This window comes from Erinaceus europaeus, chromosome 7, assembly GCF_950295315.1.
Source record: "Erinaceus europaeus chromosome 7, mEriEur2.1, whole genome shotgun sequence".
NCBI lineage: Eukaryota > Metazoa > Chordata > Mammalia > Eulipotyphla > Erinaceidae > Erinaceus > Erinaceus europaeus.
Genome location: NC_080168.1, coordinates 96,777,200 through 96,792,523, shown reverse-complemented (window position 1 = coordinate 96,792,523; position 15,324 = coordinate 96,777,200). Strand labels below are relative to the sequence as shown.

Here is a 15,324-nt window from a genome sequence, read left to right as displayed (position 1 = left end):
AGGGGGGAGCCGGGGTGGTTAAGCAGCTGGGACGGGGGAGGGGACAAGACTTGGGGGGGTGGGGAGGGAGGGGAGGCAGCATTGTTTGCGTGCAGCCATTAGGCTCCCAGAGCGCAAAATGCATTTGTGTTTGGGGAGGGGGGGCATTGCGCCTGGAAAGGGAGGGGTCTCTGCTGCGATTTCGGCCCCAGGGCCAGAGGGGTTGGTTGCGCAGTAGGGGAAAAGGCAGGGTGCTTGCAGGGGCTGGAGAAAGGCCGGGGAGGGAGGAAAGATCGTTCGTAGGGGAGCCGAGGGGACTGTTGCAGATGGCCAAGAGGGGGTGCGGAGGCTGCGGAGTTTCCCCGGGAGTACAGGGGTGGCTCTGCAGATGATTGGGTGGGTTGGGGAGGGGCGGGACTCTAGTGGGTGGTTGGGTGGGGGTGGGGTGTCCGGGAGCCCGTGTGGCTGAACTAAGTGGGGGGGGGGGGCACGGGGCGGGGCCAGTGGGGACGGGGCGGGGCTGTGCTCTCGGGCCCCGCCGTGCGCGGGCGCCAGTGTGAGCGGCGCGGGGGCGCGCGCGCGAGTCCTCTCCAGGCTCCGGGGCTAGTGTGTCCTAGCGGCGCTGCCCGCTCCCCCCGCGCCCGGTGTGAGGGACTCGGGGAGGCCCGCGGCGCGCAGGGGAGGGCGAGGCATGTGCACGGGCCGGGGGGTGCTGCAGTCGCCCGGGGAAGAGGAGGACGGCGGCGGCGGCGGTGAAGAGAGCGGGGGGCTCGCGGCGGCGGGCCCGGGCCGGGGGGATGCAGCGGACTGTGTGTGTCTGGCTGTAGCTGACGCGGCGCGACCAGGAGGCTCGGGGCGACCACGAGGCGGCGGCGACGGCGACGGCGGCGGCGGCGGCGGCTGCAGCCAGAAGTAGCAGCAGGACGGGCAGCGGCGGCGGAGACAGCAGCTCTGAAATGCATTTTCCCCTCCAGCGGCCATGTTAACCAGGAAACCTTCGGCCGCCGCTCCCGCCGCCTACCCGACCGGTAAGGAGGGCCTGCCTTCCCCCCCCCCCCCACAAACACACATGCCCCCTTCTCCCCGCGCCTTCCCGGGCGCCCGCCTCCCGCCTGCCCCCGCTCGGCCCTCGTGGCGAGGCCACCAGCCCGCCCGCCGCCTGCGGGACCTCGAGCAAAGTCTGCGCTGCAGCGCGGCTCCGCTCATTGTTGCCCGCCGGCCCGAAGGCGCCTCCGAATGGAGCCTCCAGGTTCTCCTGGTCCGGCTCCGGCTCCAGCCCTGGCCGGGCGGAGCCGCGTGCGGCCTCCCGGCTCCCCACGCCCGGGGATCAGCCCGCAGCCGAGTCCCCGGCCCGGCCCGGCCCGACCCGGCCCTCCCCATCCCCCCAGGCCGGCTCCCCCTGCGGGGTCGCGAACTCGCGCGTCCGGGTCCAACTCAACTTTGCAGCTGCCGGTGGCCGCGCTGCGAGGCCCTTGGTGTCTGCACGGTCCGCGTCTCTTTCCCCCCTGCCCGAGGGGAAAGGGGTTCGCTGCCCAGAGGGGTGGGGCGGGGCGGGGCGACAGGGTCCGGGTGACTTTCTCCACCACCGCAAACCCACCCCCCATTCCCCTGACCCTCTTTTGTCTCCTCCCGCGCGTGGCTCCCAGGCCGAGGAGGGGACAGCGCCATTCGCCAGCTGCAGGCTTCCCCGGGGCTCGGCGCGGGGCCCCCCCGGAGCGGAGTGGGGACCGGCCCGCCCTCCCCCATCACCCTGCCGCCTCTCCGGGCCAGCAACGCAGCCGCCGCAGCCCACACGGTGAGACCCTGAAGGTGCAGGGGGTGGCTGTTGTGGGGGACGGGGGGGGTTGTGGGGTGCTGCTGCCTGGAGAAGCCTGGCCGGTGGCGCTCCTGGACGCCGCCCTTGGCCACTTGCACGAACCCAAAGCTACAGCCACAAAGGAAGATTTGTGGCCTGGGCCCCTCACTTCCCCTCCAGAGCCCGCCCACCCCTGTGCCCCTCTTCCTAGCAACTTCCTCCTTGTCGCTTTCCTTAAATCTTCCTTCCTGCCCCCCACCCCCCTTCATCCTTGCTAACCAGAGCTCCTTTGACTGGGAAAACATTCCCCCCCACACCCTGCTTCCTCCCTACCATGTTGGGTACTGGGTATTTATAGAAACCTTGTTAGGGTACAGCCAGGCCGTCCTACCCGGCTCAGGAAAATCGATCCCCCACCCCCAAAGAATCTCCCACGTCTGGCTCCAGCCAGCAGGGAGCACTGCCAATTGTCCCCCGCGTGTGGAAGCATGTTTTATGAGTGCTACAGGTTTGAGCACAGCAGAAATTGTAATTAACATTAACAAAAATAGGAACCACAGCAGCCGACAAAACAACAAGCCACCCCTTGTAGGATTCTACAGTTGAATTGTATTCAGAAGAGAAAACGGCTTTGGAAGAGGGGTGGGAAGGGAAGGACGCCTGGAGGGTGCTGCGGTCCCCCTGAGGGGGCTGCAAGGGAAAATGGGAGCCCAGCATGGAACTGGCCAGTGTCAAACCCAGTTGACAAACCCGATTGACTTCAGCATACACTTTTTCTCAGCCTCCAGAAATTCTCCTTGGACAGTCACTGTGTACCTGCAGGAGGTGCATGGTGTCGAGGTTGTTGCCATTTGTATCTTCCAGAGGAATCATCTAAGAGGATTCTTTATAATGGATACTTGCTAGGAATGTGGTTTTGTCCAGGGAAAGTTGACTTCTTGGGAGAATGGTATTTCTAGTCCACAAATGAACAGCTCAGAGGTTCATGTGCAAAAGGGGAACTTGTTTTCTATGCTGTTTATGAGAAGAAAGCTAGAACAGAGTCTGTCCACTTAGACCTGGACAGATGTGAACAAGTTTCATGGAAAAATGTTTCTCCCTCTCACTTCCCCTCTTTCTCTCTTTCTCTTTTTTGAGACTTTTAGACCCACTGACTAGGAGTTCACTGAGCAGAAGTTAACTGATGTGGGTGATAAACTGTTGATGATGAGAGAGAACCTCTCGGTTGATTGATTCTGCTTGTCGCTGAAGTTTAATTGAAGGACTGCCGTTGGTTTTAGGGGGTTGGTTTGTTTGATTTGGACTCATCTGACAATTTGGAAAATGTAACATCCAACTTTTTTTTTTTTCCCCTCCCATGTATTTGTGTAATCACATGATGTGTGATTTGTTTTTGGGAGAGATACTTGCTTTTGCAGTTGGATACTGATGTATGTGATGGGAGTCTCTTTACACTTGAAATGTCTGATGTGGTTAAAGAAAAGGAAAGTTCCCCACTGCAGGAATACAGGCAGTGGAAAGATTTGAGAATCAGGACTCCTAAATAGGAGGGACCTGGTATTGGTATTTTGCTATGACAACTTACTGATTTTTCTGTTGTTATTTTAGTTATAACTTTTAGTGTGGGGTTTGTCAGCAGAAGCTTGGTTGGAAAGTGTGAATTGGGTTTCTAATCACTGTTTAGTTTTGATTCTACAAACCATTGCAGATTTTATACAGAGCAAGAAAGTTTAAAAGACCACAGCATTTATCCTTTATTTTACAGTTAACTAGTTTAGTCAAGACTTCTGAATCAATTCATAAAAGACTGGAGGTAGAGTGCATGCTCTCCTGTGTTTTTAATGTACAGCTTGGCACTGCTAATTCTAGGAAGCCATACCAGTTTCATTATAAATGCTTGCATTTGTAACCTTTGACGATCTGTATTCCCATATGTCTTTCAGGTTTTTGTAAGTTTTTAGTTTTTAATTTCTCAGCAGTTACAGCTGGGAAGAGCTATTTTAGAAATAGTTGGGGGGAGGGAGAATTAAAGAGAAGAAAGTTATCTTATCATTGAGTTTGCCCATGTCTTCCCTTGTAAGTATGTAATTATAGAGATCCTAAACTTTGGAGTCTACCTAGTCCTCTGCCCCTTTGTTCCTTGTCTCCATGGAAATGTTATTGTATCTCTAGTTGTTTTACCTGCTAAGTGTATACCTAGTACTCTCTTGATTTCCTATTAGCTGTTTGTTTTTTTTCTTTTTTTTTTTTTTATTTTAAAATTTTTTATTTTATTTTATTTATTCCCTTTTGTTGCCTTTGTTGTCTTATTGTTGTAGTTATTATTGTTGTTGTCGTCGTCATTGTTGGATAGGACAGAGAGAAATGGAGAGAGGAGGGGAAGACAGAGAGGAGAGAGAGAGACAGACACCTGCAGACCTGCTTCACCGCCTGTGAAGTGACTCCCCTGCAGGTGGGGAGCCGGGGGCTCGAACCGGGATCCTTATGCCGGTCCTTGTGCTTTGCGCCACCTGCTGTTTTTTTTCTTTTAATGATGTTTGGGAGATAGCAGATTTTACTTCCAAATTTTAGTATCACCACATTCAAATTATTATTTAACGGGCATTAAAGTGACCAAGTGGCATTGAAGGTATTTAATATGTAATTAGGACTAAGAAAGAATGAATATTCCCACTTAAAAGTGATTATATTTTGTAAAAGAATTAATAGACATTTGACCAAGGCATATATAGACCTTCAATGTGCTAGGGGAAGAGCTCAAATTCCAAATCATTTTGGACTCATTTCTAGTCCAGTGACACTACATAACATTTCTAAGATGACATCAGAGAATTTAAAAAACAAAAAAACCCACCCTGGAATGTTAACACACTAAAATATTTGCTATTTTTCCATTTCATTATTGGAAGAGAATGAAACTACCAAACTGTTTAGACTGTTCCTTCCATGTAATTCATATTACTAAAACAGTTTCTGGTCAGAGAAATTGTATCTGTTTTAACAGACACTGTAGGCACCTGACAACTTCACTCATACATTTTAGTATTTTGTATTATTAAAAGTTTATTTATTTAGAGACAGAGTGAAGGACCAAAGCTTCCTTCAGTGTGGCAGTGGCTGTGCTCAGACCGGGCCAAGCAGCACACTATCCAAGTGAGCTATTTTGCCAACCCACTTTTATTTATTTGATGAGGGAGATTGTGACTAGAGCAGTGCTCTGGCATATGAGATGCAGGACTTTGAACGTGAGGCCTCACAGAAAGAATGATTCACTTTCCTGGCTTTCATTCAGCATATATTTCTAAATGTGACTGACTCTGGGTTAGACGTTGGTGAGTAGGAATAAGGCAAGATATCAAATTTCAATATATTGAGTGGCAATGTAAGGTTTTTTTTTTTAATATCCTTAAGCTTATGAAGTAGTCCTAGGGGGGACTATATATATATATATATATATATATATATATATATATATATATATATATCCCCTTCTCCCAGGCATCTTCTACCACTCCCACTCTCTTCCCAGTTAGCTTGTTGTGGTTTCAGAATCATACCAATTTTTTTTTAAGTTTTCACACCTCACTTAGGTGCTGAGTTAATGTACCTGTTACAGGTATTTATTTTATTTTTATACTTTATTGAGTGGGGGTAATGGCTTACAGTACAGTTGTTGACACATAAGTACAACCTCTCATCTCCCTTGATCGGTATCTGTAAGATACTTGCTCCCCTACTCTTGGTCCTTTCCCCCCATCATACAGCAGGACCCCAATACTCTCCCATCTTGTCCTTTTCCCTTCATCCTCAGGATCCTTTCCTTTGGTGCAGTGCGCCATACCCAGGTATTTTTAACTAAATGCCACCTGCCTCTACTGTTGTATTGCAAGTCTGGAAGCTTGTGACTTGGGTCACCAGGGACATTTCCCAATTCCCCGGATATTAACTTGGTGTTTTCTTTTGAAGGTACAAAATGTAGTTCTCAAGAGCAGCTCAAGAGGGTAAAAGCTAACAGGAATATATTGACATGTGTTTTCCTCATTCAACAGCTACTGAGTTCTTATTGTAAAGATGGCAAAAGATGACCTGGTCCTAGTATTGCTCATAGCCAAGTGGATGTGTCAGGTGTTAAAAGAATTCCAGTAAAATGGAATAAATCTTATGTCAGTGATCTAGAAGCACAACAGAAGGTTTTTGGAGGCCAGGAGGTTTCACAGAGGAGTTAAGAACATTTCACAAAGGAATTGGGCACTTAGGGGTGAGCAGTAGTTTATCTACCACAAAGCATAAGGAGAAAAGACAGTAGTTAATATGACTGGAAAGGACAGCCGTAATAACTCTATGTAGTCCTAGCAGAAACACTACACATACAACCTTAGTCTCGTCCCTCTTTTAGCCCTAATGAGGTCATTTGTTACTTTCTTTTATCATTTTGTTGGGGCGGGTAATGGTTTACAGTGCAGTTATCGGACACATGGGTACATTTTTTCGTTTCACCATGATAGGAATCTGCAGAACTCTCTCACCTCCAACTTAGGTTCTTTTCCACCATCTTGTACCAGGACCCCAAGCCCCACTCATTTGCTTTGATACTTTTCTTTCCTGATAGGGACCTGGTGCTACAGAGGAATTCAGTAAACTGTTCCGTGTCATACAGTAAGTGGTGGAGCTGGCATTCTTTTCCCATGTGCCTACTTGAAACTCCCTGAGCTCCTAATGGTTATGAAACATGACTTCACTGAAGGCAGAAAAGTATAAAAGAACATATGTCCATGGGCGTTGGGGAATTCAGCTTTGTTATTCTTAGAAGAGTAACAGCGGTAGATGAGACTGGAACGACACACATCATTTTGGGTCTACATCTTAATGCTGTATGTTCTCGCCTATAAGTGCTTATTTTATCTGGGGATATGGCATGCGCTTGGTGCCACTGAGCAAAAAAGCAGGGGCCATGCTACATCTTCAAACAGTAGCTCTAGAAGTACTGTAGAGAAAAGGTTAGGAATCCTAGACTTTAAAGCCAGGGGGCATGTTAAGAGACCACAGGAGTGGTGGAGAAGGTAATGCCAATAGAGAAAGTAATGGGGTAGACAGGAACCATGAGAGGAAGGACTTGGGAAAATGAGGGCACTGAGAAGGATTACCAGGTAGATAACTTCAACAGCTGTGAATAGGCATAAGTCTTTTATTTACAGGCATTCAGTGTTATAGGAGGAAGAAATGGTTTTGGTGAAAAAAAATTCCAAGTTAAGCCTGACTTACTGGCAGGGAAGGAGAGAACTGTAGCAGCACACACAAGTTCTTGAACCTAGAAGGCATGTATTGGTCAGGTCTGAACTACACGTGTAGATGCAACAGACAGCAGACCATGGGAGGTTGCTAAAGCTGATGGTCATTGTCAACCAGGGAGAGTTATGGGAGTGAGAAGCTAAGATCTTGAACTAAGGCTTAAACACTGGGGAACCCTAGGATCAGCCTCAGGTTACAGTTAATAGCGGATACTGCCAAAGAAACAAGTAGGAGAGAGGAGACATTCAGTTCGACTGTCTCTTTTTCTAGTCACTAAACTTCTGTTATTTGCTATATAAAAATTTCTAGTAATCAAAAAGTGTTACTTTGCTCTTTTTTAATCTAAAGCCTCATGCTTTTTTTTGGTAGTATTTATTAGTAATGCTGATTTTTCTTTGTAAATATCTCCATGCTGCCTTGAGGAAAATGATTCACTAGGAGAGAAATGGATTCTGAATTTCAGATCTTTTTATTCTTTATTGATTGAAAGAGAGTGGGTAGAGGAATACAGAGTGAGACTGGAGCAAAAGCACTGGACAAGCCTGTACTACTTTTATATAAACCCAACAATATCCTAGATCATTTTTATAAAGTGACATTTCCAGCTGTCTTACAGAGGTACATTCAATTTGAAATGCCATCTATGAGTTTAATAAAAAGGGTTTGACTCAAAGTCTTTTGAAAACATGCCCCTGTCAATGAAATTCTGTTTCAGAAAGGCCCAGTTAGTATACTATCTTCTACTCCATTTCAGAATCAGAGAAAAAGTTCACTGCTCAGTAGTCACAATGTATTCCTAAGCATTTGTATTATTTATCTGTGGAAATGGAGTATCATTTAAAGGAAATCTGAAGGTCTGGTCTTGCTCATAAGGAGGACTTGGGAGTTTTGTTTTATAATCCAGATGGTTCTAAACTGTTTTCTGAAAAATCTATAAAAAGCACGTCTTTCAGTAGCAGATAAAAGCCCCAAAGGTAGGATCCAGAAAAAGATAATGGAGAAAAGGGACAAAAGGTATGAGCTAGGTGATTGTAAACTCTTAGATGGTGGGAACTGTGGCTAGATTACTCATGTCATCTTTGTTGAGTGAGATGGATTGTGAGTGACTGGGTGATCTTTGAGATTTCATATAAACATCACCTAGTTGGGCTATGGGTACTTGTCTATTGGTAGGATTTCCTAACTGAGAGGGGATCCTGGCTACTAACTCTCCTTGGACTCCTCTCCACAGCAATAACAATGCTAAAAGTAACTCCCAAGTACACGATAGATCAGAGTCTCAGTAGGAGGGTGGGTACCCTGTTGGTATGCTTCTAATTCTGCTTCTAAAACCCCTTCTGGTTCATTGGTTTAATCCCCCCTGCTTAACACTGTATTCTATTTACATAAACCACTGTTAACTAAGCACCACCCTGCCTCCAGGGCATTGGTTTAATCCCCATTGGTTCATGATGTCTTTTTGCTCTGCCCCCTCTCCTAATACACTCTGATTTTCACCAATCTCTTTTCGCTCCACCCTCTCTACGTCACATCCTGTTTCCACCCTACTTGGCAAGTATACATATAAGGACAGGATTGTGATTAGAGATAGCTTAGATTGTGCTGCATTCCACATGAATAAAGACTGAACTGTGTACCACTCAGCCATGAGTCTCTAGTCGTCTGTCTCCCACCTACGAAGCTAGCCCGGCAGTACCCGATGCCTTTCACCATCAGTTTTGTTTAAACAGAAGTATCTAGAATGCATTGACTTGTATGCCTGAAGTAGAAATCACTACTTTGTATTCCTTGTTTGAGAGCAGAGTGCTCTTGCAGTTCAGAGAGATAGAAGTCTGCAAAGAGCTGAGCCGGTGACCAAAAAGCAAGGGCCAGCAGAATGCAGTGGTTGGATTGTAGGACTGAATTAGCCTTCAGTGGCCATTGTAGTCTGTGAAGCCCAGAAACTTTTGAAAATAGGTTAGTATTTACAAGATCCTACAGTGCGTATCTATGTTGGAATCTTTCAAACCTAAAAGTTCAGCTTTCTTTCCCTTTGGGTCTTGCATTATCCTGGGTCTGTTTAGATGAGGATTTTTAAGTAATGGAGAAGACTGAGAATGAATAAATGAAAGTAGTGTGAAAAGCAGTGAATTAAATGTGGTCCCTGGCCTCAAGGCAATGAAGCAGCTCGTAGGTGGTCCGTGGAAGGTGGAACAATATAGGACCAGCATGAGTCTGCTTTTCCTGTGGCATTTGTCTGAAACAGTGTGGACTGAGTGACTCTTCTGTGATATATCAGGCTCTGCTAAGGTATTGCATAATGAACAAGGTTAAACAACCTTCACTATGTACACAGCAAACTCTTCAGGTGTGGCCTTTTATGGGGTCATTTTTCCCCCCAGGATTCCAAATTGTGTAGCTGTCTATTAGCCTCTTGTTTTCCTTTGTATTCTTTCAGAGTCTGCCGGTGTGGGTGCTTCTGAGGTTGCTTCTAGGCACACAGCGCCTTTCCGATTAAACCCGACTCTGACTCTTAAGTTCAAATAAAATTGAAGCTTGTACTGGTGGGGCTGGGATGACTAATGAAATCTCCCATTTGCAAAGCCAAATCCCTTCCTTTTGATTGATGTCTCCTTTCCCAATTCCAGATTGGTGGCAGTAAGCACACAATGAATGATCACCTACATGTTGGAAGCCACAGTCACGGACAGATCCAGGTTCAGCAACTGTTTGAGGATAACAGTAACAAGCGGACAGTGCTCACAACTCAACCAAATGGGCTCACGACAGTGGGCAAAACGGGATTGCCTGTGGTGCCCGATCGCCAGCTGGAGAGCATCCACAGACGGCAAGGGAGTTCCACCTCCCTGAAGTCCATGGAAGGCATGGGCAAGGTGAAAACAACGCCAATGACACCTGAGCAAGCAATGAAGCAATACATGCAAAAACTAACCAGCTTTGAGCATCATGAGATTTTTAGCTATCCTGAAATATACTTCTTGGGTCCAAATGCAAAAAAACGCCAGGGCATGACTGGGGGGCCCAACAATGGTGGCTATGACGATGACCAGGGATCCTACGTGCAGGTGCCCCATGATCACGTGGCTTACAGGTATGAGGTCCTCAAGGTCATTGGGAAGGGAAGCTTTGGACAGGTGGTCAAAGCCTATGACCACAAGGTCCACCAGCACGTGGCCCTGAAGATGGTGCGGAATGAGAAACGCTTTCACCGGCAGGCAGCTGAAGAGATCCGGATTCTGGAGCACCTGCGTAAACAGGACAAGGATAACACCATGAACGTCATCCACATGCTGGAGAATTTCACCTTCCGGAACCACATCTGCATGACGTTTGAGCTGCTGAGCATGAACCTCTACGAGCTCATCAAGAAGAATAAATTCCAGGGCTTCAGCCTGCCTTTGGTTCGCAAGTTTGCCCACTCGATTTTGCAGTGCTTGGATGCTTTGCACAAAAACAGAATAATTCACTGTGACCTTAAGCCTGAGAACATTTTATTAAAGCAGCAGGGTAGGAGTGGCATTAAGGTGATCGATTTTGGCTCCAGCTGTTACGAGCATCAGCGTGTCTACACTTACATTCAGTCCCGTTTCTACCGGGCTCCGGAAGTGATCCTTGGCGCTAGGTACGGCATGCCCATTGATATGTGGAGCTTGGGCTGCATTTTAGCAGAGCTTCTGACAGGTTACCCCCTCTTGCCTGGGGAAGATGAAGGGGACCAGCTGGCTTGTATGATTGAACTTCTGGGCATGCCTTCCCAGAAACTGCTGGATGCATCCAAACGAGCCAAAAATTTTGTGAGCTCCAAGGGTTATCCCCGTTACTGCACTGTCACGACTCTCTCAGATGGTTCTGTGGTTCTCAATGGGGGCCGATCCCGGAGGGGAAAACTGAGGGGCCCGCCAGAGAGCAGAGAGTGGGGGAACGCACTGAAGGGGTGTGACGACCCGCTTTTCCTAGACTTCTTAAGACAGTGTTTAGAATGGGATCCTGCAGTTCGCATGACCCCTGGCCAGGCTTTGCGGCACCCCTGGCTGAGGAGACGGTTGCCAAAGCCTCCGACGGGGGAGAAGACGTCAGTGAAAAGGATAACTGAGAGCACTGGTGCTATCACATCAATTTCCAAGTTACCTCCACCTTCCAGCTCAGCTTCCAAGCTGAGGACTAATTTGGCACAGATGACAGATGCCAATGGGAATATACAGCAGAGGACAGTGTTGCCAAAACTTGTTAGTTGAGCTGAGTTCCTCCCCCTAACCCCACCCTCCCATTCCCTGTGCTGGTAATCTGAAAGATACGTTATTGCTGAGCCTTACTGGGTTTTAAAGGAATAGCTCAGACCTGTTTTTATTTGCTCAATAACTCATTTGTATCTTTTCAGCACTTATTTTAATGTAAGAACCAGTTTTTGTTCTGTTTTGTTTTTATAAAAATACATGGGGACAATGCTTTAAGTTTTTATACTTTCTGAAACTTTTTTTTGTGCGTGTGTGTGTGTGTGTGTTCTAAAAGTACGATGAGCCTTACTGTATTTAGTGTGGCAGAGTAATAAACATCAGTGGCAGGCCATTGATTACTTCATGACTGCCCCGCATTTACAGATTGGTGACACTCACTGTTCCTATGGTTCATAGTATATTCTATCCAAGGCGAGTGCCCTTGAAGGCCCCCCCTCCCCAGGTTTCTACACAGGTACAGCATGCCCTGCTTACTTTCTCCATAGGTTTTCTGGGAGATAATGATGGTGTGAAGAGAACAATCAGGAGACAGGTGACATCCTAAGAAAAACTGAACCATTGGGAATTTCTTTCCTGAACAAAAACTAAATCCCCCATGGTTTGGAGGCTCAGTTAACATTTTGATATCCTAAAAGCCAGCGAAATCAGACCTAGTGGGTAAATGGAAGAGGTTCCAAATGTTCTAATTTGATGAGTGAGCTGTTTTAGAAAGAAGCCTCCTATTACAGAAATGGTGTTGCACCTAAATTTAGAATCATATTCCTCCTTGCTTTTCTCCTCTGTTCCTCTTTTACTAAACATCTGTTGCTTGTGTTGTGCTTTTTCTTCTTCTTTCCACTATATATCCCAGACTGTTAATACAGAAAAGAGACATTTCAGCTGTGATTATGACCACCATTTCATATTCCAATTTTAAAAAGGACAGCAGCCTCACTACTTAAGGTAGGGATTTCTGTAGTTCCAAAGAAGGTTTAGCAGATTAGAGTGAATTTGCAATTTTTAGGTGCCACAGTATAGTTCTCTTAGCCTGGGAAGTGTCAAATCTTCTTTTTTGAAGGAAGAGGGGTGAAAATCCTCTTGATGAATGGAAGTCATTGTGACTGTTCAGTAAGGCCAATTTTAACAACAGATTTTAAAAAAGAAAAGGTCAGTTTTGAGTTTAAAGGCTTGATTATTTGCATCACTGGAAGAACCACAGAAATTGCATTCCTTTCATTTTTGTATTTTGTTTTGGATTGCACTGATTGTTTTTATGAGAATGACACTTTACCTGGAAAAGTAACTTAAGATTTAGGTAAAAGAATATTTTCTCTGAGTGATAATTATTTTCACAATGAAAATTTCAGTATTTTATCACTAGTGTATGAGCAATGATACATATCCATTTCAAGGCACGTGGAAAAAAATTTAGTATGTGCAATTTAATATAGAAGGATTTCTGCCTGTTTGGACAACAGGTTTTGGATAGTATAAATTAGGATAAATACTCTTTTATATGCACAGATAATATTGTATTGCCTGTAATTTGATTTATAAGTACTTAAAGCATGGTCCCCAGTGAGGCCAAGGAAGTTTCCGGTTAAGTTCTTTTACTATTAATCCTACCATTATCTTTAAAACAGTAACAACTATGACCAGAACACTTATTTTTAGGCTTTGTAAGATGGTGGAGAAAAATGCTCAGGCGATAATACCGATACTTGCCAAAACTAATAAAATTAGGTTCTTAATAGGAGAGTGGCACTAATATTTACCATTTCAAGGTGTCACTGATAAATTATAGCATCTTTCCCCATAGTTAAATTCTTTAGCATGTGGTACACATTTCTGTGTAATCCGTGGAAGTGCAATAATAGATTAGTAAATTGCATTTGAAGTGATCATGTAATTCTCCTAATCAGTGACTTATAGAATTTAAAGATTGTATTTTTACTAAAATTTTGACCTAGAAGTATGAGAAGCATAAGTTTGGTGTGGTGGCTTTAACATCAGAAGCTTCTTAGTAATAGTTTCTAAAGACCACTGAAATAAACACAAATATAGAAGCTGTTTTCTCCCTTGCAATGTTCCTCTCCTGTGTTCATTCTTATTTTCACATTTAGGCTTAAATATATGAACTTGAACCTGCAATTAATAAGAATTTCTCTATAAAGTGAATTTAAATGTGAAAAATATATAAACGGGCTAATACCGTTCGTCTTTGTCTTTCCCCCACCATACAGAACTGGTTCTAGAGATGCCAATAGTGTGTTTGTGATTGTCTTTATTCACAAATGCAGCCAGAAACTTTCAAGCCAAACTTTCGTGCAGCGAGCGCCTTGGGACTCTTTCGCTGCCCCACCCCCAACCCCTCCCCAATATTGCGAAATTTTCTTTATTGACAAGAACTGCCGCATTCAGTGTTTAGTGACAGAGCTGCTTTTAAATAATCCTAGCTTAATTATAATGTCAAAACGGGGGGAAAATTGCATTTTTTTGTGTGTGATTTTTTTTTTTTTTTTTTTTAGAAAAAAAACCCCATAAATTAATGAAGGGCTCTGATAGGCTACAAGTAGTTGGCTTGGAAACAGTTCTTGGTCTCACAGGTAACCATCGTCTGGGGATGTCTGAGCTGTTTGCGGGTTTAGGAATAGCACAGTGTTGTCTTGTCTTTGGTTGCAGTCTCATCTGGCTCCATTTCTTGCACCACCAGAGCATGCATTCCCACTTAAGTGTATTACTACAACAATGGAACAACAGAGTGATGTATGACAGTATAGATTAACAGTAGAGGAGAAATTGTGCCCTAGTGTTAACAATGTGCCTTTTGTTCTGGATGCCATATTGTAGGGCATGCATTTTTTTTTTTTTTTTTTTGCCTCTTTAACTCTTTGAATACTAGGCAATAAGGATGGAACCCACCTCTGTAAAGAAACATCTGTCTTAAATATCCAGTTACAGGCCTTAATAAAAACCGTAAGGCGTGAACCATTATCAGGCACTGAGAAAGGTAAACCACAGGCTAGTTACACAAGGCATTGCTATGTTTAAGGGGTTAAAGATTGTCTTTGTTGTATCTTAACATCAGACTGGTTTTTTAAAAAATTATTTTTGTTATGCTAACACTAGACAAAAACCAACTGTATTTGTAAAAATTTACCTCAAACCATTTAATTTTATAGTGTGATTAATCCCAGGGCATTTGGTATGAACCAAAGTGCATTCCTTTTATATGTGCCTGGCTCTAGTAAGGGTGGCCAGGGATTTTTACATTTTGGGTGCAAGGCACTTAAGCCACTTTTAAACTTAATGGGTGGTTTGGAGTCATGTTAAAGGACTCCATTAGAATGTTAGAAAACATTTTAGGTATCAGTAGCATTTGGGCCATATTGGAATCTTAAAAAATTGTGAATTATTTTAAAATACATTCATTTTTGTAATTTTTTTCATCAAGAATATTTCTGGTAAGCAGACGATTAAAAATAAAAACTGATTTGGCTGGAAAGGGTTTTAATATTGCCCAACATAATGCTTTGGTAGCATTTTAAAAAAAAGTATTTGTGAACTCTTTGTTTCTTAGGGGCTTGTACATCTCTCTGCTATAGACATATAAAATTAATTGTAATTATACTCAGCTCAACTGCTACAGTAATGTCTAGGCAGTGGCTTGGGTTTTTATCGAGCAACAACTTAGACGTGACTGTAATATGCTGCAACTGTGTGTACTGAAAATATGTGAAAATGGTTGAATGTGGACTGTGTATATATGTATGTAAAAATTTCTGTGAGATGCTGCTGTCGCCACTTAACATAAAATATGTTCTAGTGGATTTTAATCCTAGTGGCCAGTTCTATGATACTGTATGTATTGTACAGCTGATGACAGGAGTAAGACTGTTAAGTGAATATTTGTTAAATTTTATTGTCATGGCCAGAGATAATTTCAGAATAAAATTTTAATGTCCTACCTTACTTTTCTCCCCTTTCTAACTATAATTGAACTCTTCTTTTTTTATTTATTTAAAAAAGGAGACATTAACAAAACCA

The 15,324-nt window shown here is 44.6% G+C and overlaps 1 protein-coding gene across 2 annotated transcripts; it reads left to right on the top strand.

The window, feature by feature from the left end:
- The first annotated feature begins 523 nt into the window (after positions 1 to 523).
- On the top strand, positions 524 to 15,249 carry DYRK2 (dual specificity tyrosine phosphorylation regulated kinase 2). Of its 2 annotated transcripts, XM_007528418.2 has the most exons (3): positions 524 to 1,007; positions 1,626 to 1,774; positions 9,691 to 15,249. In XM_007528418.2, the coding sequence occupies exons 1-3, from the start codon at positions 959 to 961 to the stop codon at positions 11,296 to 11,298; spliced, it is 1,806 nt and encodes a 601-aa protein (XP_007528480.2). In that variant the 5' UTR covers positions 524 to 958; the 3' UTR covers positions 11,299 to 15,249. The 2 variants fall into 2 exon arrangements, with proteins under 2 accessions (XP_007528480.2, XP_060050957.1); XM_060194974.1 differs by lacking the exons at positions 524 to 1,007; positions 1,626 to 1,774 and adding an exon at positions 2,943 to 2,959.
- Positions 15,250 to 15,324: the final 75 nt, after the last annotated feature.

Bases quoted from the DNA above. Each gene is read 5' to 3' on its own strand.
- DYRK2 (XM_007528418.2), top strand. From the start codon at position 959: ATGTTAACCAGGAAACCTTCGGCCGCCGCTCCCGCCGCCTACCCGACC. The intron at 1,008-1,625 runs GTAAGGAGGGCC...CGTGGCTCCCAG, and splicing joins TCCCGCCGCCTACCCGACCG to GCCGAGGAGGGGACAGCGCC. The intron at 1,775-9,690 runs GTGAGACCCTGA...TCCCAATTCCAG, and splicing joins CAGCCGCCGCAGCCCACACG to ATTGGTGGCAGTAAGCACAC.